Below are 27926 nucleotides of genomic sequence, written 5' to 3' on the forward strand. Positions count from 1 at the left end.
AGAAGACGAAGGGGATTTCTTTATTATACTTTCTATAAGTAATTTTAAAAGAAGAAAATTGTTTTAAAAATCCTAGTCGATTTCTCTCTCCCTCTCTCTTTTGTTGGCCATGGCTGGAAGTGGGCTGGAACTTAAAACTTTGTGGTTTCGAAGAACGCTTAAATGCTGAATTAATCTAATGTGAAGAAAAAAAAATAATAGCCTCATTCTCTCGCAGTCTAATCACAGACTTTTTTTTTTTTTCGTCCTAAGGGAGGGAGCCTTTAATAATGATCTATGTAAACTGATGCCCAGACGGCATGAGTTCGAAGAAGCTCTGCTCCAGCAAGTTAAAACCCGGGAAAGAGCAACCCCAAAGGGCAATCCCCGAAACCGAGAAGCTGCTTAAACAAGCACACCAATGCAAAGGACCGCAATGGCTCTGCTGGCGCGGATCCTGAGAGCTACTCGCCGCCCGGCGCCCGGGCGGGGCAGGCTTCTGGGCTCTGGGCTCCTGTTGGGGGCGCGGGCCCAGGACAAAGGATCTGGGCGACCCGGGGCGCCACGGGCCGGAGACAGGGCCGAGGGGCCCCGGAGTCTCGCGGCCATGCCGGGGCCGCGAACCCTCGCCAACCTGGTGGAGTTTTTCTGCAAGGACGGTTTCAGCCGCATCCACGAGATCCAGGTAGCCGCGCACGCAGTGCGGGGAGGGCAAGCCGCCGGGGGCTGCTCCTTCGAGGGCGGACGCGAAACCCGGGGGAGGGCATCCGCGTAGGGGTTGTCCGGTTAGGGGCGCCCGGGAAAGGGGCGCTGGGAAGGCGACTCCGGAGGAGGTGGCGGGAAAGGGCCGCCTGGATAGAGATCTCCTTGGGAGAGAACTCTGGGGAGGGGAGTCGGGCTGGAGGACGGTGAGTGGCGGCGGGCAGGGGGCCAGGGTAAGGAAAGCTGTGGAAGAGGCGCCGGGAAGTGGCGTCCTCGGAGGGGACGACCGAGAGAGAGCCCGGCGAGGGAGCAGGGAGGATTTCCTGGGGAGGGGGCGTCAGGGGGCGAGGCAGGGATGTGACTTCGGGTAGGGGTAGCTGGGAAGGAGCAGCGGGCGGTGGTCTCCCGGGAGAGAGGGAGCTGCGAGGTCCTAAGGGGAGCGCCCCCTGGGGATCGCGGTCTCGGGAGGCCGAGCGCAGCGCAGTCTCCACGCGGTGGGCGCGGGCACCCGGCTCAGGAGCACAGCCAGAAACTCAGGGCGCTTGGGAGCCCCGCGTGTCTCTACGTGACTGATAGCTTTGTGTTCGGGTCTAGTACTTTTTTGGTTTTTTTATAATTGGAAAAAGCGAAGTTCAGAGGCTTGGAGTTGCATAGTTACAGGGTCGACGCGTAAGGGCTGCACCAGGGACTTGGTAAAATCCCAGATATGCCAGTAACCCTTGGCGAGATGATGTGGGATCCCTCGTTTCTCATCTTGACCCCGACCCTTGCCCCTCCAATTGCGTCTTTTATCTTGAGGTGGCCTTCCACCTGGAAGCGTCAATTTTCCGTCCCTCCAACTTGTGGTGGCAGCTGCCGCCTCCTCTGGTGTCTTCATCTGCTCGCCTTCTGGGGCTTGCATCCTAGAACACAGCAATTTCTGGGATCCATGGCCCTTGGGGCTCCCGAAACACCCTCTTCTCACACGCACCCACTTCCTTTTGTTGTGCGAAACTTACTGGTCCTACGAGGCACGTTTCCAACCTCCCACCTGGGCTTCATTCATTTCTTGGTTCGTCAACTAGCCAATGCCCCAGATGGCGCAGGCGCCTTGCCTAAAGTCAGAGAAGTAGAAACCTCGCTAAGAAAAAAGCAACAGAGCATGAGGAGGAATTTTAATTCAACAGAAATAACAACTGGCCTCCTCCTCTCTAACCCTCACCCTTCATCATGATTGTGGGAGTCCAGAAGATATTCCCCCTCTCTCTCTCTCTCTCTCTCTCTCTCTCTCTCTCTCTCTCTCTCTCTCTTTTCTATGAACCTAAGATTTTAGGACAAGAGTTTCCAAATACAGTGAAAACTATTTAATTTGCTTGTTATGAGTTCAATACAGCCTGATTTCTAAATTTTTATGCTTAATTTTTCTTGTATCCATCTCTACTTCCATCTGCATTTAACCTCACTCACACCATCAATCCAGAGTTTGTTCCTTGGGCACGGGCTTCTTTGAAAAGCCGACCACGGTTAAAACCTGAATCCCCAAACAGGATATGTCTCAGTTTCCACTGACTTTTTTTTTTCTTTTCCCATTCATCTGCTCAGCCTCCACCTACCATGCTGAACCCAGCCAGCCGTTTTTGCTCACTGCTCAGACACATCTTTCACCACCACACCCATGCCCCCCGGGGCAGACGTGCCAGAGCATACAGTCAAGGAACTGACTCACTTGGTGCTTTCTCACAACACAGCAGGCAGGACCTCGGTGCTCCCAGTTATACCTACTCTCTCTGGCTTCGCCTTTTTCTTCACTCTGCAGAGAGCACCACCAGAATTCTCACGTCTGGCGTTTGAAGTACTCTTCTTCCTGCAGTTCCTTTGAGAACCGCTAGGGAGTGCTTTACAGCCTGTGGTTAGCCACACTGAAGCGGTGCTTGGGTGCCACCTAGGTTGGTTCAAAGTAAAGCCCTTCTTCAGGCTATCCAAGTTGCAGTAAAGCAACGTTTCCGGGAGCAAGAGCATTATTCTGTGACCCATCTTATCCAGTTTACTTGCACTCACCTTGTAATTACAAAATGTTAACTCAAAGGAATCCTTGAATTCAGCTCTACAGTTCAATTCTCCTCTTATAAACGGAAGAGTTCCACAGTATTAGCTAAGTTAGTTCCAAGCTCACGCAACTCAGTAGCAGAGTATATGTACATATACCAAATGCTGTTTCAGGTGTGACAGAGCAGCAAAACCATGGGTACCAGAATCTTCTCTTCAGTGATAGCCCTTTGCAACCACTTGTCTTGGGCTAGTCACTTATTCTCTCTAGACTATAGTTTCCTTGTTTGTGAAGGAGACTAACAATCTCCATCCATCCCACTGGTTATTGTGAGGTCAAATGAGATTTGGGCTGTGAAACAGATAATAACAAATAAATAACAGCAATGAACATTTCTAGAACTCTTTTCATATACAGGCGAAGTTCTAACTCCTGCACGTGAGGCAAGTTCTATTATTTCATCATTTTGCAGGTGAGGGAACTGAGGTCACCCAGCTAGTAAACTGTGAGCCAGTATTCAAACTCCAGTATCTCTGTTTAAGTATTATCACTGACTGTTCCACTTCACTGAAAAGTGCTGTAAACTGTGTGTAGTATTTCTATTGCCAGCCCCCTATTCTGAATGTGCCCGTTCAGTAGCTGGATTTGCCTGAGCAGTAGTCCATTTCTCAGTGGTTTCCATTATCAGCCACCCCTTTACGGCTCCCATTCAGAGACCTGGAGTCTTTTTTTTTTTTTTAAGAGGGAGGGAGGGAGGGAGAGGGAGAGAGAGAGAGAGAGAGAGAGAGAGAGAGAGAGAGAGAGAGAGAATTTTTAAATATTTATTTTTTAGTTTTCGGTGGACACGCATCTTTATTTTATTTTTATGTGGTGCTGAGGATCGAACCCAGCGCCCCGCGCATGCCAGGTGAGCACACTACCACTTGAGCCATATTCCCAGCCCAACCTGGAGTCTTTTGAGGTTACTTGTTAGAAGTGACCCCTTGGAGACTCACCCATTCCAGTTAGGTCTGAGTGTCTTCACCCAGGTGGACCTCACTCAGATCCACAGAAGGACTGAAGAGCTTTCACCTGTGGGCCAAAGAGTGGAGAGACAACAGTCCCCCTGGCCTGCCATTTCCAAGACTGGGAATTGGAGTGGTGAGAAAGGATGGTGGATGCCAAAGACAGCCTTCATCATTTTCTGCAGGGCCAGTCCTGTGTCACACTGAGCCATGTTGGAGCCCCTCCCTTTTCTGTCTTTAATTGTCCATCTATATTTATTGCAATTTACTCCTTCCTCCCTCCCTGTCTCCTTCCTTCTTTCACAATTTCATAGATATATGATTCAAGTACCATGCAGTTCACACATTTGAAGTTTACAACCATCACCAAGTCAGCTTTAGAACATTTTTATTAAAATGCTCTAAAAAGAAACTCCAAGCTGAGCACGGTTGTGCACGCCTATCATCCCAGCTACTCAGGAGGCTCAGGCAGAAGGATCACAAGTTTGAGGTCAATCTGGACAACTTAGTGAGATCCTGACTTGAAATAGTAGAAAGGGCTGAGGATTTGGCTCAGTTGTAGAATATTCCTGGGTTCAATCCACAGTAGGCCCCTCCTAGAAAGAAAGAGAGAAGAAAGAGAAAGAATTCCATAACCTTCGGTTGTCACTCCAACTCTCCCCTTCCTCTTGGCTAATTACTTTTCTGTAGATTATTCTGGATACGTCAGATGAATGGAACCATGTAGAATGCGGTCTTTTGTGACTGGTTTCAATGTTTATCCAGGTTGCAGCGGGTGTCAGTACCTAATTTTGCTTATCCATTCATCAATTGATAGATGTTTGAATTGTTTCCATCTTTTCCTATTATGAATAGTGCTGCTGTGAGCATTTGAGTATCATGTTTTCTTTTCTCTTGGATATTTATCTAAGAGTGGTTTTGCTGGCTAAAATAAAAAGTCTATATTTAACCCTTTGACCAGCTGCCAGCTGTTTTCCAGAGTGTCCACACCCTTTTTCATTCCCACCAACAGCATAAGAGGTTCTGATTTTTCTACATCCTTGCTTTATCTGTCCTTTTGATTATTGTTGTCCTATTTGGTGTGAAGTGAAATCTAATGTTTGATTTGCATTTTCTTTTGACTAACGATATTGAGCTTTTTCCCATATGCTTATTAGCTACTTGTATATCTCTGGAGAAGTGTCCATTCAAATCCTTTGCCCAGTTTTTAATTCAATTACTATTACTCTTTTTGTACTATTGAGTTGCAAAAGGTTTTTAAAAACATATACTAGATACAAGTCCCTTATTATATGTCTACTTTGCATTTGATCTGTATAGTGCTTTTGGAAGTATGGCCATTTTGACAATATTAATTCTGCCTATCCAAGAGATCTTTCTATCTTCTAAGGCCTTCTTCAGTTTCTTTCTTTAGTGTTCTGTAGTTTTCATTTTAGATTTTTTCCACGTTTTTTGTTAGGTTGATTCCCAAATATTTTATTTTCTTTGAGGGTTTTTTTTTTTCTGTGAATGGGATAGATTTCCTAATTTCTCTTTCAGTTGAGTCATCACTGATATATATTGGACAGCAAATGATTTATAGGTGTTAATTTTATATCCTTTTTCTGAATTTGTTTATGAATTCAAGAAGTTTTCTGGTGGAGTTTTTTGGGTCTTCTAAATACAGAATCATGTAGTCAACAAATAGGGATAATTTGAGTTCTTTCTATTTGTTTCTTTTTTTGTCTAATTGCTCTGGCTAGAGTTTCTAGGACTATGTTAAATATAAGTGTTGAAAGAGGGCATCCCTGTCTTGTTCCAGTTTTAACAGGAAATGCTTTAAATTTTTCTCCATTTAAAATGATGTTGGCCTTGTGTTTAGCATATGTAGCTTTTGTAATGTTGAGGTATGTTTCTACTATCCCAAGTTTTTCTAGTGTATTGAACATGAATGGATGCCATATTTTGTCAAATCCTTTTTCTGCACCTATTGAGATAATCATGTGATTCTTGTCTTTAAATCTATTGATGTGATCAATTTTAAAAATTGATTCTGTATTTTATTGATGCAAGGTTGTATCCCTGGGATGAACCCCACTTGATCATGGTGCACTATTTTTTAAATATGTTTTATATGCAATTTTCCAGTATTTTATTAAGAATTTTTGAATCTATGTTCATCAGGAATATTGGTCTGAAATTTTCTTTCCTTCATGTGTCTTTGTCTGGTTTTGGTATCAGGTTGATATTAGCTTCATAAAATGTTTGGAAGAGTTCCCTCCTTTTCTATTTCATGGAATAATTTGAGGAGGCTTGATGTTAGTTCTTCTTGGAGGGTCTTGTAGAACTTGGCTGAGAATCTGTCTGGTCCTGGACTTTTCTGTCTTGGTAAGCTTTTGATGATGTCTTCAATTTCCTTGCTTGAAATTGATCTGTTTAAATTTTCTATGTCCTTCTGATTCAAACAAACCCTTGTCAATTTCAAGAATCAAATAAACCACAACACAATAATAGTGGGTGACTTTAACACACCTCTTTCACCACTGGAAAGATCTTTCAAAGAAAAACAAAATAAAGAAACTATAGAACTAAAAAATATAATTAATACTTTAGGCTTAACAGACATATATAGAACGTTTCATCTGTCGATGACTGAATACACTTTCTTCTCAGAAGCACATGGATCCTTCTCTAAAATTGACTGTATCTTAAGGTACAAAGCAACTCTTAGAAAATACAAAAAAAAAAAAAAATAGAGATAATACCTTGCATCCTATCAGATCATAATGAAATGCAATTAGAAATAAATGATAAAATAAAAAAAAATAGAAGTTACTCTAACACCTGGAGACTAAACAATATGCTACTGAATGATGAATGGCTAGTAGAAAAAATCAGGGATGAAATAAAAAAATACTTAGAGGTAAATGGGAATAGCGATACAACATATCAAAATCTCTGGTATACTATGAAGACAGCGATAAGAGGAAATTTATTTGCATTGTGCTCATTCATTAAAAGAATAGAAAGTCAACAAATACATTATCTAACATTACATCTCAAAGCCCTAGGGAAAAAAGACCTAATTAACACCAAAAGCAGTAGATGACAGGTAATAATTAAAATCAAACCTGAAATCAATGAAATCGAAACAAAAGAAACTATCCCCCCCCCCCGCCAAAATCAACAAAACGACAAGTTGGTTCTTTGAAAAGAATCAGAGAAAGAGAGAAAACTCAAATTACTAAAATTGGTGATGAAAAAGGAAATCTCATGACGGACACCACTGAAATACAGGCAATAATCAGAACCTATTTTGAAAATTTATACCCAAATAGAAAATCTTGAAGACATGGACAAATTCATAGAGATATAAGCTACTCAAATTGAATCAGGAGTTATGTCTATTTATTTTTTTCCATGAATTCCTTAACATTTTCTTTATAGAGAATCTTGTCATCTGTGAACAGAGATGATTTTGCTTCTCCTTTAGACTAGAGTCTAAATACCTTTCCCTTCCCTTTCAGGTTTTTAAAATTATTTATTTATTTATTAATGTTTTTATTCCCTTTCGTGCTGGGGATTGAACTTGTACACGATGCTAGCCATGTGTTCTATCACTGAACCCCTGGAAGCCATTTTTAGAGGCCCACTGTATTTCCCCAGAGGACTCACTCCACAGAGCAGGCTCCTGTAGAGCTGGGCTGTGGGGTAGGGGTTGGTTGATTGGGGCTCATTTGGCTTAGGATGTGTGTCTCCTTAGTGCATCTCTGTCCATGAAGACATTTCTCTCTTATTGAAGTATGACATTTTAAAAACCACACGGCTAACAAATAAACAAGCCTCTATGCATATGATTATGTGCATATGTAAAGGTACTGCTCTGATATACAGTCCCATAGAATGAATATACAGTTTCCCTCTGCCCCCATTTTCTGCTTCTCTAAGACACAGGAATGTTGACATTGAAGGTATATCATATTTGTGTGTTTTTTCCTTTTTTTGGTTTCTCCACGGTATTGCAGCAGAAGCACACACAGGAATATGGAAAAATCTTCAAGTCTCACTTTGGTCCTCAGTTTGTAGTATCTATTGCAGACCGCGACATGGTGGCTCAGGTGCTCCGGGCGGAGGGGGCCGCACCCCAAAGAGCCAACATGGAGTCCTGGCAGGAGTACCGAGACTTACGAGGGAGAGCCACCGGGCTCATCTCAGCGTGAGTACGCAGGCCAGGCTGTGCCAAGCGTTGGAGGGAACTCAGGAAGGAATGCACAAGACACTGGTTTCCTAAAAGCCAGCTATTAAAAAAGTACAGAAGTTTCAGTGGAATAGTGTCAAATAGCCACTTTGCCTGATCTCCTAACACCAGGAGCTGCAGAGCTCTGTGGGGCTCTCCTTCCTCTTCTGTGAAGAGGTCTGCTGGCTGGGATAAGGTGAAGGCCACACTGACTGAATGATGGGCCAATGCTCTTCTCAAACTTCTCAGCTTAGGTGTCTACTCAGTGACAGCCAGGGAGCTGAAGGACAGGGGAAGGAGGGTTGTTGACTTTTTATCACTGTAACAAAAGACCTGAGATAATCAACTTTAAAAAAAAGGAAACATTTAATTTGGCTCATACTTTTGGAGGTTTCAGTCCATGGTCAGATGGCTCATTGCTTTTGGGCCTGTGTTGAAGCAGCACATTATGGGGGGGAGCAAGTGATGGAGGAAGAGTCTCATCTCCTAGCAGCTGGGGAGTGCAAGAGACAGAGGCAAGGGAAGGGTTCCCATAGCCCCTGAAAGGACACATCCTTACACGACCTAACTTCCTCCCCTGGGTCCTACCTCCTAAAGTCACTGTCATCTCCCAGTAGTGCCACGGACTGGGGACCAAGCCTTTATTTAACTTGGGCCTCTGGGGACACTTACCCAAACTGTAGAAGAGGGTAAGACCCAAAAGCAAATCCCCTAGTGGGGGCTAAGAATCTCCAGCACCATGGTGATTTTCGTGTCTCATAGCTGACTGTGATAATTAATTCTGAACAAGGTTCATTAACATGTTGGTACCTTTGAAGAAATAATTGGCACAGTTCCAAGCAGGGAGGAGGCCAGAATGTCCATGTAATCCGTGGCCCAAATTCCTGTGGGCTAGAGATTCAATTTCTCTCTCTCTCTCTCTCTCTCTCTCTCTCTCTCTATATATATATATATATATATATATATATATATATATACACATATATAATCTGTGTGCGTGTGTGTGTGTGTATATTGCATATTGCTGGTGACTTTACCACAGGTGGGAAGGGGAGAGGGAGCCTGGCCCAGGAGACTGGCTGGCTTAGCTGGGGTCACCCAAAACAGATCCCAAGGCAAGGGTTTAATTGCAATGGTTCATTTGGGAGTGGGGAAGCCAGGAAGGAGTGGGAGGGAAACACTGAGTGTGGATGGATGGGGAGGGGTTGCTTTTGTGGGCCACCGGACCAAGCTCAGCCTCACTGGAACCCTCTGAGGGACAGTGTGCAGCGGTCCTCAGACCTGCTGCAAACTGTTCACTGAGCATCCTGCCTTCATAGTGAGAGGTGTTCCAGGGCTGGGAGCTGGGCATCCTCTAAAGTGCAGCCAGGAGCCCCCAACCCCCCTGGGAAAGAGCTGCAGTCACCCTTTTTGGTTTTCTTTTTAGATTTATTTTATTGTTTTCTTGGTACAGGGGGTGGAACCCAGGGAGGCTTTGCCACTGAGCTACATTCCTAGCCCTTTTAATTTTTCAATTTTAAGACAGGGTCTCATTGAGTTGCTGAAGTTGGCTTTAAACTTGTGATCTAGCCTTCCAAGTAGCTAGGATTACAGGTGTGCACTACTGTGCCTGGCTCCCTTTTTCTTTTTAAATATCAATAGTAAACCATGATATCCTCAGATTAGTTTGAGGACACCTGTATGATACCAAAATCTGCAGTATTTGCACAAAACCAACACAATCCTTCTGTATGCTTTAAATAATCTCTAATCATAATTTTTAAAAAATATTTTTGATCTTCAGTTAGTTGAATCCATGGATGAGGAACCCACAGCTATTAAGGGTCAAAATGAGAAGTGTACATACGAACTTAATATGTATCTATACATATATACTTTGTGTGTATATATGTATGTATAAGCTTTTTGTATGTATATATATATATATATACATATATATATTTCTCTTTTGCTAATCAGTTTCATATCTTTATAATATTATATTATTATAAGAAATATTATTATGTTACAATATTATCATAATAGGTTTTTCAAAGGAAATCATATTACATGATTCCCAGTGGTAATTTTTTCTTAATCTTTGTTTCAAGGAGCTGGGTACTGTGGTGCATGCCTATAATCCCACTGGCTCGGGAGGCTGAGGCAGGAGAATCATAAGTTCAAAGCCAGTCTCAGCAATTTAGTGAGGCCCTAAGAAACTTTGTGAGACCCTGTCTCAAAAAAACAAAAAACAGGAAAAGAAAAAAATGAGCTGGGAATTAAGTGCCCCTGGTTCAATCCCTGGTGCAAAAAAAATTAAAGTTTGCTTCAAGGGCAGCAACTTAAGCTCTAACAGGAGTTAAGTTATTCCTCCTCTCTTCCCAGCAGCTCTTGCTGATTTCGTTTTGATCTGTAGCTCTTGTTTATCTAATTTTGACTGGAAGCTCTCATTGATTCTCATTTTGATTGGCAGCTCTTATTGATTCTTTATGGATGGGAAGTTTTTCATAGGTTTTTGAATTCCTTCCCAGAATGTCAATGTAAGTAAGATTATCTGAAATTCATGTTGTTTTTCTAGGGAAGGTGAACAGTGGCTCAAGATGAGAAGTGTATTAAGACAAAGAATTCTGAAACCAACAGATGTGGCCATTTTCTCTGGAGAAGTCAACCAAGTTATTGCTGATTTGATTAAAAAAATCTACGTCCTCAGGAGCCATGCAGAAGATGGGGAAACGGTGACTAATGTCAATGACCTTTTCTTCAAATATTCAATGGAAGGTGAGGTGGAGTCAGAAGATGGGAAAATTGCCAAAAAAGTAGTTTTCTTTCCTTGAGCATTTCCTGTGCCCCGGGCGGTGTAAGCCCAATGCATACACACATGTCATCCCCACAGTGCTAGTGATACCACTGGTTATGGGGGACAAGTTCTGCTTCTTCACATTCCTTAATATTAGAGAAGCACGCGGAGGCAGGCATATAAAGCAGGGTTTATTTATAAAGGGGTAACATAGACTTCTCCTGGGAGGGAGAAGGGTCCATAGCTGGTATCCTGGTATCCCAAGAAATGAGAGCATTCTGCCTCTTTTATACATCCTAGATTTTCTTTGTTCTCCTGCTCTCTTCCCCCTTATCTCTCTCCTTTCTGATTAGGCTCAGGAGATGCTCAGGTAGGATGGCCAAAAGATGAGAAGCAGATGGGCTGGAGGGGCCAAGGTGGAGTGATCTGGGAAGGAAGGGGGCCTAGGGTGCATTAATTAACAACTTTTATAACTCCGTATAAGGAGGGACAGTCCCTGGGACAGGTTACCTTAGCAACAGGTTAGAGCAGGGGCCAGTTATCTTGATAAGGGTGGAGGAAGGGCTCTGAAGGCATTAACATTTCAATCTCCAACTTCTGAGACCCAAATTGGCCTTCATTCTCTGGATCACCTATTTATACGAACTGCCTGTCTTTAATTCTGGCTTCACTAGCATGAACCAGGTGTGTCCCTGCTGTTGGACAAAAGAGAAAACTGAGACGTCCTAAAGAACTTACCCAAGGTTATACCCCAATTCCTTTTCTTAGAGACTAAAATCAGTTTCAAATCCAGGTCATTTTAGTTCAAGAATCCATGTTCCTAGTCACTACACATTTTTTTAAAGCATAATTAAAAATAAAGGAACCCACAGTTATGAACGGATAGACTGTATATATGTGAATGTATATTTGGTCTATCACAAAGTCATTTCATCTTGTCGGATAATTCAGATATCATAACCAAAAGGTAGTCATCAAATATTCTCCTGCTTCCTTATTGTGACGAAGGCCCTCAGTTTCTCATGTGTCCATCAAGATCTGTTATGTACCTACAATGGAATACACATGAATATTCTTTTTACTTTTAAAACATAAATGATAGTATACAAAACACACACACACACATACACAGACACATGTATGTATTTTAAATCCTCTCTTTCTCCTAGCATATTTTAAGCACAACTCATTTTCCTTACATCTTGAATATTTCTTCTTTGGGGGAAGGCAGGGCAGGAATACCAGGGATCAAACTCAGGGCACTCGACCACTGAGCCACATCCCAACCCTATTGTTTTTTTTTTTTTTTTTGGTGCTGGGAATTGAACCCAGGGCCTTGTGCATGCGAGGCAAGCACTCTACCAACTGAGCCATGTCCTCGAGTATACAAAACATATTGCTTTTTTCTTAAAAATATGTCTGGAAGACACTTCTATCAGGTTTCTCATTTTTTTTTTGTGGTACTGGATCTTTTTAAAAATAATGTTTCCATTACTTTTAATTTTTAATTCTTCTTTTTAACTTTAAAAAAGATTTTTATATTGCCTATCTCTTTGTTTTTCCATTTTAATTGGCTCTTGTTAGTTATATACAACATTAGGATTCATTTTGACACAGTTATAAAAGCATGGAATATAATTTGCTCTAATCCAGTCCCCAGGACTTCCCCTTTCCAATCCTTCCTCCCTCCCTCTGTTCCCTTCTCTCTACTGATCTTCCTGCTATTTACTTATAGTTTTTTAAAAATAATCAGAGTCTTGTGGATATACATGATGATGAGATTAAGTCACATGAATTCCATTGTTCTTTCCTTATCCCATCCCCTCCCCTTCCTGTCCAATCCCCTTCCTCCATTCCACTGATCTTTCTTCTATTTTTTTTTAATCATACCCCCTTATTTTGGATTATCGTCTGCCTATCAGAGAAAACATTTGACCTTTGACTTTTTGGGACTGGTTAATTTCACTAAGCACGATAACCTTCAGTCCCATACATTTACAGGAAAATCTTTATGGCTGAGTAATATCTACTGTGTATATGTACCACATTTTCTTTATCCATTCATCTATTGAAGGCCACCTAGATAGGTTCCATGGCTTGGCTACTGTGAATTGTGCTGCTATAAACATTGATGTGGCTACTGTAGTATGCTGATTTTAAATCTTTTGGATATATATGGAGAAGTGGGATAGCTGGGTCAAATAGTGGTTCCATTCCTAGTTTTTTCGGGAATCTCCCTTTAGCTTCCCAGAATTGCACCAATTTGTGGTCCCACCAGCAATATATGAATGTACCTTTAACTTTGAAATTCTGATAGGAATGTTTTCTAAAAATAGCAATGACATCAACAGAGAACTGTAATATAAACACAGTGAACCATCCTACCCTCCACGGATCCATGAGGTCACTTCCTCTGTTCCTTTAGCTCTCTGGGTCTGGGATCCCCAGGAGGAGACAGTTTTCAATTATCCCCATTGAGCCCCTTGACGGAAAGCTGATTCATAGTCTCCAAATGAGGCAGGAAGGGGCCCTGGTTGGGTTTTGCTTCCTCCCTCCTCAGAACTAGGACAAACTAGAGAGGCGGGTGTGAAGGGGCTGAGCAGCATCAGGCTTGGAGAGCTCACTCTCCTCACAAGGTTTGTTATCTCAGACCTGAGTTCCAGTCCTCTGCAACCTTAGCCACGCTGCTTAAACTCTAGGATTCTTCTTGTCTAGTCCTTCTGATGGGCTTCCCCTCTACCCACCCGCTACCACTGGGAATTGAACCCAGGGGTGCTTTATTACTGGGCTACATCCCTATTCTTTTTTTTATTTTGAGACAGGCTCTTGCTACATTGCTCAAGTTGCGGATCTCCTGATCCTGGGTCACTGGGATAGACAAGTGTGCACCCCCATGCCTGGCTCTGGTGGGTTTCCTAATATGTATTTAAGGGATGTAAAGGGAGCTATTTAAATGAAGCAGAGTTAACCATGCACAGCATCCTGTAGTTCAGGATGGAGATTGGATGATAAAAGTGACTCGTGAAAGGCTCCCAGAGCATCCTTTGTGTGTGTGTGTGTGTGTGTGTGTGGTGCTGAGGACTGAACCCATGACCTTGGGTACACAAGCTATGCACTATCCCGTTCTGCCACATCAGCAGCCAGCCCCCTTAGACCACTTTTTAAAAAAATATTTTTTTTATATTTATTTTTTAGGTGTAGATGGACACAACACAATGCCTTTATTTTTATGTGGTGCTGAGGATCAAACCCCAGTCCCACCCATTAGAGGCGAGTGCTCTACCGTTGAGCCACAATCCCAGCCCCCACTTAGACCACTTTTGAAAGTTATTTTTAATGCCACATATTACGTATTGATATGGTATTGATAATGGTAAATGATGGAGGAGAAGAGAACTTTTAAACTGTCTTCCCCACCCAGGTGTGGCCACCATCCTTTACGAGAGTCGCTTAGGATGCCTGGAGAACCACATCCCCCAGACAACAGTGGAGTACATTGAAGCCCTGGAGCTCATGTTCAGCATGTTCAAAACCTCCATGTACGCAGGTGCCATCCCCAGATGGCTCCGCCCCTTCATCCCCAAACCCTGGCGAGAATTCTGCAGGTCCTGGGATGGACTCTTCAAATTCAGTAAGAGAAGGCTGGAGGAAGGGCACCTATGGCATCTATAGGGTGATGGGACTGCAGCTGTGTATCTAGTGTTTCCAGGCAGGGGGGTGATTATGGCTGAGGATGATCTGATGGACCTCCACGGGTTATTTGCATTCATAACTTTTTCATATTTGTTTTTCAAATAAGCAAGAAAAGCATGTGGGGTGTGACTACTAGTTACATGGCCTAATTTTCATTTTATAATTCTTTCTATTTGAGCAAATGTGCTAGCAGTGACACATGCACATAAAATTCCCTCCGGAAGATAATATCTTTAGTCTAGTAAATCTGTCAGTACTCAAACTGTTGAGGGAATTGGAGGCCGATAGACTTTTATTTGAACATTCTCCATTGCAGCTTTTTTGAAAGGGATAGATTCATTTGTTTTGTTACCCAATGAAAACGAGCTAGGAAGATGAATATTTATTTATTCTCAAAGTGACACTATAAAGAAGATTTGCTTTCTTATGTAACTCAGAAAATTTGGGGCCAGGCGTGGTGGCACCCACCTGTAATCCCAATGGCTCAAAGCCAGCCTCAGCAATGGTGAGGCGCTAAACAACTCAGTGAGATCCTGTCTCTAAATAAAATACAAAATAGGGCTGGGGATATGGCTCAGTGGTTGAGTGCTCCTGGGTTCTATCCCCAGTATAAATAAATAAATAAATTTAAAAATGGGGGAGATGATATTGAGGCTTGACCGCGGGGTGCCTAACCACTGAGCTACATCCCAAGTTCTTTATCTTTTTATTTTGAGACAGGGTCTCTCTAAGTTGCTTAGGGCCTTGCAAAATTGCTGAGGGGCCTCAAACTTGAGATCCTTCTGCCTCAGCCTCCTGAGTCTCTGGACTACAAGTATGTGCCACCAAGCCTGGCATCGAAATTTTTTTTTTTACCAAAAAGGTGTTTCCAAAAAGAAAAAAGTGATTTCCAAAATGCCTTTCCAAATGTTTTAGAACAATGCTAATATCAAAAGATGTGTCCCGTGGAGTCTTTTTGAAGGTCAGCCTTCATTTAAATATACAGGTTCTGTTGTAGATTATATTTTGTTGTCTTTTTGTAGTAACATCTCAGATAATAATCATGGCCTTTGCCCTGCTCAATTCATTTTTCTTTTTCTGGAACCAGAGTGGGAAAAAAAGAATCTGCATTCTTGTTTCTCTATATTATAATAATATAATAATAACTCCTTGGTTATTGGATTAGAACATTTCCAGATAGATACTACTTTCAGGAAGGAATAAATGTTTAGATTGGCTTTAGTTTTTTCATTCATACACAAATGAGTGTTTGAATGAGACCCCAAGGCTGACAAGAGATCAGGCTGGGTTTCCTTAGCCTCTGTCACCAGCTATGCAAGCTTCACTGGGTTAGTTACATCATGGGGAGGACCAAGAGAGACTTGAGACAGAAGTGGTTATTCTCAACCCAAACTGCTTTTCAAAGAAATACCATTTTCCAACAGGCCAAATTCATGTCGACAACAAGTTGAGGGACATACAGTGCCAATTGGACCGAGGGGAGAGGGTGAGCGGGGGACTTCTCACATACCTCTTCCTTAGCCGGACACTGACGCTGGAGGAGATCTACGCCAACATGACCGAGATGCTGCTGGCTGGCGTTGACACAGTAAGTACCTGTGCTTGTTTTCTCAATGAATGAAGCGCGGCACTGCTTTCCCCATGCTCTGGTGGAGTGTTTCTTTGTAGGGTGGATACTTTTTTATTTTTATTTACCAGTTTTTTAAAATTCTTAAAAAAACTTTTATTCTAATTAGTTATACATGATAGCAGAATGCATTACAATATAGAGCATGATTTTTCATATCTCTGGTTGTATACAAAGTATATTCACACCATTCATGTCTTCATACGTGTACTTAGGGCAGTGATGTCCATGTCATTCCACCATCTTCCCTACCCCCTTGTCCCCTCCCTTCCCCTCCCCACCCTCTGCCCTATCTAGAGTTCATCTAATCCTCCCATGCTCCCCCTCCCTACCCACTATGAATCAGCCTCCTTATATCAGAGAAAACCTTCAGCATTTGGTTTTTGGGGATTGGCTAACTTCACTTGACATTGTATTCCCTAACTCCATCTGTTTACCGGCAAATGCCATGATTTTATTCTCTTTTATTGCAGAGTAATATTCCATTGTGTATATATACCACATTTTCTTTATCCATTCATCTACTGAAGGGCTTCTAGGTTGGTTCCACAGTTTAGCTATTTGGAATTGTGCTGCTGTAAATATTGGTGTGGCTGTGCCCCTGTAGAATGCTGTTTTTAAGTTCTTTGGGTATAGACTGAGGAGAGGGATAGCTGGGTCAAAGGATGGTTCCATTCCTAATAGGGCAGATACTTTAAGTGCACTGTACATGTTTGTATAGTTGGCCTTCCATATCTGCAGGTTCCATACCTGTAGATTCAGCCAACTCTGGCTTGAAGATATTCAGGAAAAAAAAATTACGTGTGCATGAACATTATTATATCACTTCATAGGTAATACATTATGACAACTATTTGCATTGACATTTCATTAGGTGTTATGAATCTCCTAGAGATGATTGAAAGTATGGGGGAGGGGTATGTAAATTATATGTAAATCATATGCAAATGTCATGCTATTGTTTTATGATTTGAGCATATGCAGACTCTGATATCCAGGGAGGGTCCTGGAACCAATCCCTACATATACTGAGGCCACCTGTTCTAGCAGAAAATAGCCAGGAGAAAACTTTCTTTCTGTAAAATGTAAAACAAAACTACACAGTCAATTCTGTGAAAAACATAACCACAATTCCATTATCACACATGTAAAATCACAGTAAGTGTTCCAGTTTAAAAATCATTCCCCATTTGCCAACATTTTGTTCACTATTTCATAATATCAGCCATGAAGAGGGCACAGACATTAACACCTTGTTATTTACCCTTTGAAATTTGTCAAGCTATGGAATTCATTTTATAAAGCCTGGTTAACTTTAAAACCACAACCTGTTGGGCTGGGGTTGTGGCTCAGTGGTAGAGCGCTTGCCTTCCACACATGGGATCCTGGGTTTGATCTTCAGCGCCACATAAATAACTAAAATAAAGGTACTGTGCTCATCTACAAGTAAAAATTAAAACAAATAAACAAATAAAAAGAAAAAAACAAAACTCACGACCTGTTATATAGAGAGTGTAAAGAAAGAAAACTTAAAACAGTTCGACTTGTAAATATGTGTGCATGTGCATGTATGTGTGTAAACATATCAATTTGAAGCTAGAGAATTGAATCGAGACCAAGAAGGGTTCATTATCAGAATGAAACAGCACTGCCAATGGACTTCAAGGCGATCCCATTAGCAAGACACTGTGGCATCATCCCCTCCCCATCTATGTGCATATATGTGTCTGTATGTGACCATGTGGCCATGCAGAAGTGTGGTGGGTACTCACTGGGTTGTTAACAGGGGGTTTCCTGGCTGAGGTCCAGGGACTGGGGAGTCATATTCCTTCCTAAAACATGTAATATGACATATTTGCTTGTGTTTGAAAAATGGTATACACGTGGGTGTAGGTACAGTGCAGTTTTATTTATTTTGTGGTTCTGGGGATCCAACCCATGGCCTAATGAATGCCAGCTGATCCCAGGGCCTCAGAGCCAAGGGCTCTGCTGCTGAGCTAAACCCCTAGCCCCAGAACAGGTTCCAATTTTGCTAAAAGGAAGTAGTGAAGCAGGGAAACAAACAAACAAACAAAACAACAGGCTTGTACTTCTAGTACGTGGTGGAAGACAGTCAATTGAATGAAATTCTGGCAGCAAAGTGGAGAAGTGCTGGGCTGGAGAGGGTGCTTCTGTTGGTGTGTCTGGAAAGTAAAAAGCAGTTGAGCTTGTCACATCATGCTTTTCCTTCATGCAAGTGCTTCCTGACCTTGATTAAGGCACAGAGCTCCATTTTAAAAGGAGGAAAAAGAACCCCCCAAACCAGGGTTGGCTTTTTTTTGGTACTGGGAATTTAATCCAGGGGTGTTTTACCAGAGAGACACATCCCCAGCCCTTTTTATTTTTTTATTTTGAGACAGGGTCTCATTGAGTTTCTTAAGGCCTTTCTAAGTTGCTGAGGCTGGCCTGAAACTTGTAATCTTCTTGCCTCAGCCTCCCAAGTTGCTGGGATTATAGACATGCACCACTGCACCTGGCTAACCTATATCACTTTTATGATAATGTCACATAAACATGTAGAAACAAAGTATTAACTTCTTCCAGAAATTCTGCAAGGATAAAACAAAAAGAGTAAGATTTAAATGGAAACTAACTGATGCAATCAGTGATTATCCTGATTATGTAAAAGTGATGAATGGTGTGAATTTGCTCACACCAAGACACCACTTGCATCTGGAAGGAATGAAAGAACCGCCTAGTCTAGGAGTCAATTTGTACACACTTGTACCTCTTGCCCCCTGGTGGTAATTTAGAGTATCGTAACGAGTGGGGTTGAGATGGGACCCGGTCCTTTTCTGTGTCCTGGAATGAAAGCCAGGAAACATTCTTACAATTTCAAACTCATTTTTTTTTTTTTTTAAGGAATCAACTTCAGTGCAGTGTGATTTGTCCATAATAAACTGCATCTATTTAAACTGTATAATTTGATACAGATTGTTTGCAGCAAGCATTTATGAAACCACTACCATATTTTTCTAAAGTTTATGTCAGTGGAATTATACAATACATATTACCCTGCATCTGGCTTCCTTCACTCAGAGAAGTGACTTTGAGATTCATCCATGTGGTAGTATTTAACAGTAATTTACTCTTTTTTTTTTTTTTTTAAAAAAATCATTGAATATTGTACCATTGCATGCCATGTTTCATTTTCCCCTAAGGACATGAGTCTAATATAATTTTTCTGTTCTCTTAATAGAAAGCATCTAAATAATTTTTTTCTCATTTATAAGGAAGAGCTTGAACATTGTATTGTATGTTATAAATTATGGGAGAGCCTGCTCTCTATAAGCATGTACTAAATTTCTATAGGGATCTCATTTAAATGAGATTTTAGTGAATCAAATCCATGTGATAAATGTTTATAGAGATCTCATTTAAATGAAATCCGAGTTAGTAGAATACATTAGGGTAGCAATCGAATAATATACTGTGACCAAGAAGTGTTCAATATCAGAATGAAACAGAACACTACCAATTGACTTGGAGGAGAAATGATATTCATATGGTATAATTAAATTAGATTGAAAGAAAAAGAATTTAGACTGTGGAATTTCCTTACAAGCAAGTGAAATACAGTCACATAGATAGTGGTATTAATTTTAGTGGAACTCTTGGGACTTAGTATAATAAAATAGAATTATTCTAAATAACTGGAAATGTAATCAGACCAAGAAGTGGTATTAAAAAATGATATCGCAGAGCTGGGTGTGTAACTCAGTGGTGGAGTGCTTGCCTGGTTGATGAGAGACCCTGGGTTCAATCCCCAGTACCACATTAAAAAACCAAACCGAACCAAACTAAAAAACCACTACACAAATGAGAGACTCTATGGCTAGTTGCTGATTTTTGTTGATAAATTGATAGGAACAATGACTGACTGGTGTCCTTCTAGCACTCCCCAATCTCTAGATTAGGGCAGCTGGAGCAGGCCAGGCTCAGCCATCATGGGCCTGTGGGATGCCAGAATATCATGGTTCTCAGGTCTTTTAAAAGTGGACAGGTTTAGGCCCCTTTTTAAACAACAACAACAACAAAAAAAACAGGTAACCTTTGCAAATGTCCTGTGAAGTTCAGGCAGAACTTCTAGCCTTGACTGTCATTCCTTAGGTCCCCCAGGGTTCCCTAGAGAGGAGGCACATTGCTCTGAAATAATTCAAAAAGTGCTGAAATAATTTCCCCCATGACTCTTCATTGGAAGGGTCCTTGAGTTGGGCATGGGGCGGGGGTACACGTCTGTAATCCCAGCAGCTCAGGAGGCTGAGGCAGGAGGATCGAGAGTTCAAAGCCAGCCTCAGCAACCTAGTGAGGCACTAAGCAACTCAGTGAGACCCTGTTTCTCAAAAAAGGCCGGGAATGTTGCTCAGTGGTTAAGTGTCCCTATGTTCAATCACCTGTAGCGCCCCCCCCCCCACCAAAAAAAAAAAAAAAAAAAAAAAAAAGCACTCGGGTCATAGAGTTGATGTTCCAAAAATAGTTGTTTGATTTTTCTGGTCTGAAATAAGGAGAAGAATCTTTTGTCTGGGTAATAACTCAAATGCAAAGATAGGATGGTATAGATATGGTTTTGCTCCTACCCTTATTCCCAGGGGACGTCACATCTGACTCTGACTGCTGTGTAAACCTTTGGCTTTACTCATGACATGCCTGTGCCTGCCGGTTTCTCTTATTAGACATCGTTCACGTTATCCTGGGCAGTGTATCTCCTGGCAAGGCACCCAGAAGTGCAGCAGACCGTGTATCGGGAGATAGTCAAGAATTTGGGGGAAAGGCATGTTCCAACTGCAGCAGATGTCCCCAAAGTCCCGCTGGTCAGAGCTCTCCTGAAGGAAACCCTGAGGTACAAGTCAGGGGTAAAAGTTAACAAATTATCTCCTTTATTATCTCTGATTCTTTTTTTTAAAGTTTTATTTTATTTTTAATTGGCAAATAATAGTTGCATATATTTATGGGGTGTAATGTGATGTTTCAACACAAGCATACATCGGAATGATGAATTCAAGGTAATTAGCATTTCTATCATTGATCACTTCTGAGTGGTGAGACCCTTTACCATCCTCCCTTTCAGCTGTTTTGAAACATGCAATACATATTGTTAAGTGTAGTCATCATGCTGCAGAGAAGAACACCAGAACTTCTTTCTCTTATTCAGCTGAAACTTTGTACCTGATGACCTTTCCCTGTTCATTCTTCTCTCGATTCTTTGTCTCAGCAGAATCCTCAGTCTACATCCACCAGCTAAACTGGGTAGGAAAGGGATGTTTGTTACTATCTATCTTTCCTCCTGTCTGGATTAGGAGAAGAGTTACTCTGTCTTTCGAATATCCATTGTCCTTCCTAAAGATTTTTGAAGCAGTCACTGAATACTATTCCTCCTTTATACAGTAGGTCCATCCAGAGTTTCCAAGTGGCTCCTGGATCAATGGTTTTGACTGTGTTCCTCTGAAGAGAAAGTGGAACAAGATTGCTTTGTCAGGAAAAGACACTGGATTGTTAGGCTAATTACCAGACCTGTTCACAGTATCCTGTGGTTCTCATGTGAACATCCTGGTCTGAGTTGGAGAAGCCACTTAGTGAGGCTCATTTGCTCCTGGACAGGGCTTCAGTGACAGTGGAAAAGTTGGGTTGTCTTAGGTGGAAGGGGGGTGGTTTTGGGGGGAGATGGACATTTATGATCAGTGAAATTCCTCCCCCCTCTGCAGTCCCCCTAACCAGCATCTTCTGTGGAGGAACTGCTATGACAAAGAACAAAGATTATTTTCTATAGTAAACGTGAAAATAATTCTTTCAAACCTTATTTGATACCAATACTTTAATTTACACTGAATCCTTAATTTAAGCATGCTGACTGATCTTGAAAAAAAGAAAAAGAAAATGGACTGGGGGGTGTATATCAGTGGAAAAATGTGTGTTTAGAAAGTGTACGGCCCTAAGTTTAATCCCCAGAACCTTAAAAAAAATGAATTTAATTTTTTAAAAGAATTCTTTGTTCAGGACAATTTGAGAACTGAAGTACTATTTCTTAAATGATTCTTAGGATCCTAAATCCTATGAACTATTCTTTGATAAAGTGGTCCCATGTACACATAAAATTTCAGAAACTTGTAACTTTTTCCCCCCTTGAGAACATAAGACCATGTTCAAAGCTTTGCTTTGTGTTTTGCAAACTTTTTTGACCTTGTAACCCTTTTCATATTCCCCAGAATACTTGCTGTTGAATCCTTCTTAGAAGATTTAGTTGAAACTGTACACTGTCACTTCTTAGATTTTTTTTTCTTTTGGTACTGGGGATAGAACCCCGGAGTGCTTTATTCCTGAGCTATATCCTCAGCCCTTTTTAAATTTTTTTTTTTAATTTTTGTTAATTTTGAGGCAGGGTCTTGCTAAATTGCCGAGGACTTGAATTTGGGATTCTCAGCCTCCCGATTTGCTGGGATTACCGGTGGGCATCACTGCACCCAGCTGTTTTTTAGAATGTTTAATGGACGTGGCAATATATTCAGATGCCTAAATGTTTAATGAAGTAGTTTAAGAGTCACTGTTCCATTCCTGTTCCCATTGGTTCCATTCCAGGCTGTTTCCAGTGCTACCAGGGAATGGCCGTGTCACCCAAGAAGACCTGGTTATTGGCGGATATCTGATTCCCAAAGGCGTGAGTTTGGTGGCCATGACAGGGGTGTAGGGGCAGGGCTGGGCACTGGTGGTTGCATTGGAAATCTGCTTCGACATTCAGGGAGTCTTTGTCCCTTTCTTATACCGTGCTTATGAAGATGGTGCTTTAGCAGTGAGATGACTTGTGTGGTCTGACTGCTCTGGAAACATACTCCTCAAAAGCAAAACAAGAGGATTCTGTAGCGCACAGGGCCACTCCCTCTAGCCCCAGGCTCTGCCCCATAAATGCAGGAGCTCTGCTCTGCCAGTTTCCCAAAGATTGGAACTTGCTCTCTCAGAGGCTGTATTGACATGGGAGTGGGCCAGGAAGTGTGAGGGGAAGGAAGAGTGTGGTCCATCTGGGTCTGTGTGGACCTTCTGTGGCTCCCCCAGGCCAGGGGCCTCTCTGAAGGGACAGTCTGGCTAGGGCTGTGCTGGCCTCTGCTCTGCCTTCAAGTGATCCTCTTCTTTCTTTTTTTTAGACCCAGCTGGCCCTCTGCCACTATGCCACCTCCTACGAGGATGAGAACTTCCCTCGGGCCAAGGAGTTCAGGCCCGAGCGCTGGCTGCGAAAAGGAAGCCTGGACAGAGTCGACAATTTTGGGTCCATCCCCTTTGGCTATGGGGTGCGCAGTTGCATTGGGCGGAGAATTGCAGAGCTGGAGATTCACCTGGTCATGATCCAGGTGAGGCAGGCAAGGCAAACTCTGGCCTTGGGCGTGACCTCTCTTATTGGGCTCAACTGGGTCGGAACTTTCAGGTAAAGAAAGAGGACTCAGTTTTGAAAACTTAAAAATCAAGCAAGGGGTTTGCATAAAATCCCTCATGTACTGTAAAACACCATCCTGGGCAGGGACTATCTCAACCCCACAGGCCCTGCCACATTTCTTTCCTCCTTGGGATTCTGTTTGGTGGAAGGTGAAGATGCTGAATCCTGAAGCCTAGGTGGTATGTGTATGTTAATGGGGTGTGGGGAGTTCTTGGAGCCCTGAGCTCAATAGTCCTGCTGTCACATGGGGTGTTCTCAAGACAGACCAATGGTTCCTGGCAAATGAGTGGTCTTCAAACCTCATCACATGGGGAGCAATGTGAAAGGTCAGAGGTTAGACGTTTAGACAAGGCCACGTTGGTGCTCGTACACTGTGGAGCTGCCCAAAGACACACCATTCTGCTCATTTCTTTTAATGATGACCAAAGAATGAATGTCCTCATTGAAACCCTGACCCTGATCCCTGTTTGACTCCATCCTGGATCTGAAGCCTACCCCGAGGACCTATCAATGGGCCTTTAGTCTTTGCCTGGGAGATAAGGCTGGAGAGAGAGGCAGGGCAGAGTGGGGACAGCCTAGTCACAAGTTGGAGGTTATATTGTCAACAGCTCATCTGCCACCTGCATTGTCTGAATGAGTTGAGCGAGGCCCCCATCCCTACTAGGAATCTGTATTAGAGCAAGTTGTCTTTTGTTGCCTAAGCCCAAGGATGGCCTTGCCAACTGGCTGGGCAGGTTATTGCTTTCGGACAATTGATACTTTGGAGTTCTTTAAAATCCATCATTTAGGCACTTTCCAGTTTTTACCCTAGGAGGCAGGGTTGGTTCTACTTTTGAATGGCAGACAGGAGCAATAAAATCAAAGGAACATGTCAGGAATGTTTAAATTCAGCCATCAACACCCAGAGTCTGTTGGACCATCTGCCGCCTGCCGACATCTCTCCTTGCTGCTGTGTCTGCGTCGTATCTGATGCAGCTGCAGGTTGTGATCCAGCAGGAAACCCGAAATCTCACTTGGTCTATTCTCTTTGATCCTTCCATACCTCCTTTATGTAGACCTAAAATGGAAAGAATGGGGCTAGGATTTTGAAATGAAGAATAAAACCTGAATCATGAGAGCGTTCTGTGTGCACCTCTTCGTTACTGTGGCTCAATGGACAGGCAAAGCTGTTGTACGAGATCTAATGCTATCTCCAAATGACCAGCATGTCACTGGCCTCCACGTTGAACAGGCACCGTCTCATTGCCTCACCTCCCTGAAACCTCTTGCCACAATAGGAGGAGTAAAAGCATTCGAAGAGCATCCAGAATCTTCTGCTGCCCCCATGTATTGTGTGTGGGTGGTGTTTGGGATGGAACCCAGGGCCTCATAGATACCAGGCAAGTGCTCTTGAGACATACCCTAGCCCTGTCCCAATGTTGAATCCTTCTTTCTCTTTCTCTTTCTCTTTTTAGTTGCTTCAGCATTTTGAGATCAAAACATCTTCTTGGACTAAAGCTGTTCATGCAAAAACCCACGGGCTTCTGACCCCGGCGGAGCCCATCCACGTACGTTTTGTTAACAGAAAGTAAGCCTGGGTTTGGAACCCGGGCTGGTGGAGCGGAGCTGGCTTGTCAGCATGTACTGGGTGTGTGTGTATCCCTGGCCACAGCAGTGGAGGAGGGGCTCTAGAGGCTGCCTTGGGATCAACTGGCCTTCCGGGCTCTCGAAGACTTGGAAATCATGTTAAGGAATGCAGTGAGAGGGCTATTTTACTTTTGCCTGCCAGAAGTTGCCTTTTCTTTGGGGAAACAGCTGTTTAAAAAGCAGTGGCACTGAATTCCCATGTGCCACACTGTCCTCTACTCCGTTTTTAGTGCCTGGATATATTCTGTACATTTGTGTAAAGAAATGGTTTAGACAAATTCAGTTCTTGAACATATATGTTCTCTAATACTGACATCAGGGCTTTGGTAGAAGGCAATTTCAACTAAATTTTTTTTTTCTAATTTGAAGAGGGAACACTAAGAATGCCTCTTGTAATGCTATGATCATGGGATGAAAACACCAGAAGCAATGTTTTATCCTAAGCATCAGATTTCGATCCCAAAAGAAGGGTTCTCAAATTAAAAGGATGGTACTCTTATTCTCCTCTCCAAACCAGAGCTTGCCTTTCTAGTCATAGCTCCTAAAGAAGATGAATATTCATTTTTATTTTAAAGACATATAAAAAAGCCCTTGGTGAAATCAAGAACAGTCAGATTTTTTCCTTCAACCAAATCAAACCCTAGCAGATGTAGAAGAACTGAAACTATGACAATGTAAAATTGTGTTGCCTGATATATGATGCAGCTTTCTGTTACTATAACAAATACCTGAGATAAATCAACTTAAACAGAGAAAAGGTTGATTTTGGCTTACCATGATGGAGGTTTCAGTCTATCATTAGGTGAATCTTCTGCTTTTAGACTTTTAGTAGGGAGGACAGCAGGAGTGTGTGGCCCAGCCAACCATTCACTTCATGGCTGGGACATGAAGATGAAGAGACTTATATCCCACAATCCCCTTTGAGGGCAATCTCCCAGTGACCCAAGGACCTTCCATCAGGCCCTACCTCTTAAAGATCACACCGGCTCCAGAGAGCACCAAGCTAGGGACCAAGCCTTTGACACATGGCCTTTTGGGGACATTCCAGCAGGCCAGATCCCAACTATAGCACCTAAGTTGAGAGAAATAAGTCAGTCATCATATGAACCAGTGTAACATTAGAATATTTTTTATTTCAAGGAGAAAAAAGTCTATAATAGCATTTTTATATTTGTGTGTCATTTTATTTTATTTTTTTTGTGTGTGTCATTTTAAATATTCAAACTGGAAATGAGATCCAGCTGTTGGTGCTTATTTGAGGCTCTAATGGGAAGCCTTGGCTCTCAGGAATATTCGTTGTGCTAAGTTTTGTTGCTTTTTATGCTGTTTACTGGTTGCTAATGGGAAAAAAAAAAACAAAACACATGATTTTATAATGTTCTGTTCTTGCTGTCATGCCTGAAACATCTTATTCTCAATTCCATGCTGTTTCTTTTTACATAATCCTTATAAAAAATTTACCTAATATATACCATGCATCTTTTCCCTATTCTACAAAATAACCCTCCAAAAAATGGAAATAATATCCTTTTCACATGCTATTTTTATAAAGTATATGATAACGTTGAAATCTCTGTGTGATGATAGACTAGCTTAAACATGAATGCTATAAAAATAGGTAGAGTTAAATATGAAATCGTGTCCTATAATCAGCCAAGTGTTGAATCACTTTGAGGTAGCAGCATATATATAAACTTTTAAAAATGAGATGAAATTATATTCTGTTTGAGACTGAAATTTAAAAGATATTGAGAATTTACTAAGCAACCTCTTATTGGCTGTGCACACCGTGCAACTCTCTAGGGAATGGTGGTCCTGCCTGAAGTTAAGAGAGTGAATAGTGAAGTGCAGGACAGAGGGTGACCTCACCCCCGCCACCCCCCTGCCCAACATCAAAGTACAAAAAGAGACACAGCAGATATTAGGAGCCTCTGATGTCGGGGTGCCTCGTGAAGAAACTGGAATTGAATGGGAAATATCTCTAAATCTACTGTCAGTGTATGTGCATAGAGGGTAGAGAGGGGCATGCCAAAACTATAAGGAATGCAATCAACAAAATCCAGACTACAGTTTCTGATTTACGGAGGTTCGACTTACGATTCTTTGGCTTTACCATGATGTGAAAGTAATGGGCCTTCGCTAGAAACTGGACTTCTGGTTTTGAGTCTGGATCTTTTTCTGGCCTAGTGGTAAGTGGTGAGATCCTTTTCTTTTTTTTTTTTTTTTTTTTTGGTGCTGGGCAGCAACAACAGCCACGGCTCTGTCAACCACAAGACACCCAAGTTTTTCAACAAATAAGTGTTAAAAAAAAAAAAAAAGGAAGGGGGAACTGTTATAGAAAAAGAGAGATTTATGAGATTTGTCAACCGAGAGCGATACTGGTGTTAACTTGAATCAGATTCAAGCAAACAACTTGTAAAGAGATTTTTTTGAAGATAATTACAAGAAAAGAGCCAAACAAATCCATGGAGAGAGAAAAAGGGGGCATGAATTGGGGAAATCCGAATACTGTTTATGTGATGATATTAAGGAGTTATTGTTATTATTGGTGTGATAACGGTAGTTATGCTTTAAAAAAAGACAGATCTTATCTCTTGGCGCTATCTTTATAGATGTAAATGTTTATGGATAAAATGTTACAGCATCTCGAATTTGATTAGAAATAACCTAGCTTGCTGTGGGCACGGCTGATGGGTGTGTGGGAAGGTGTCGGAGGCCCAGGGAGGAAGAGAGGAATCAAATGGGGCAGATGTTGCTAGTTGTTGGAGCTGGTGGTGGGTACTCAAGGGTTCATGACATTATTCTCTCTGCTTTACAT

General features: G+C 42.1%; 1 protein-coding gene across 1 annotated transcript; it reads left to right on the forward strand.

The window, feature by feature from the left end:
- The first annotated feature begins 385 nt into the window (after window positions 1-385).
- Window positions 386-27926, forward strand: LOC124106128 (cytochrome P450 27C1). The gene is made up of 9 exons (XM_046463683.2): window positions 386-664; window positions 7716-7906; window positions 10485-10684; window positions 14125-14334; window positions 15821-15984; window positions 20736-20902; window positions 22636-22714; window positions 23196-23399; window positions 24937-27926. The coding sequence occupies exons 1-9, from the start codon at window positions 401-403 to the stop codon at window positions 25051-25053; spliced, it is 1596 nt and encodes a 531-aa protein (XP_046319639.2). The 5' UTR covers window positions 386-400; the 3' UTR covers window positions 25054-27926.

The sequence above is a fragment of the Marmota monax genome, unplaced genomic scaffold (genome assembly GCF_021218885.2).
Source record: "Marmota monax isolate L192 unplaced genomic scaffold, Marmota_monax_Labrador192_F-V1.1 WCK01_AAM20220418_F8-fsc00034, whole genome shotgun sequence".
Taxonomy (NCBI): domain Eukaryota; kingdom Metazoa; phylum Chordata; class Mammalia; order Rodentia; family Sciuridae; genus Marmota; species Marmota monax.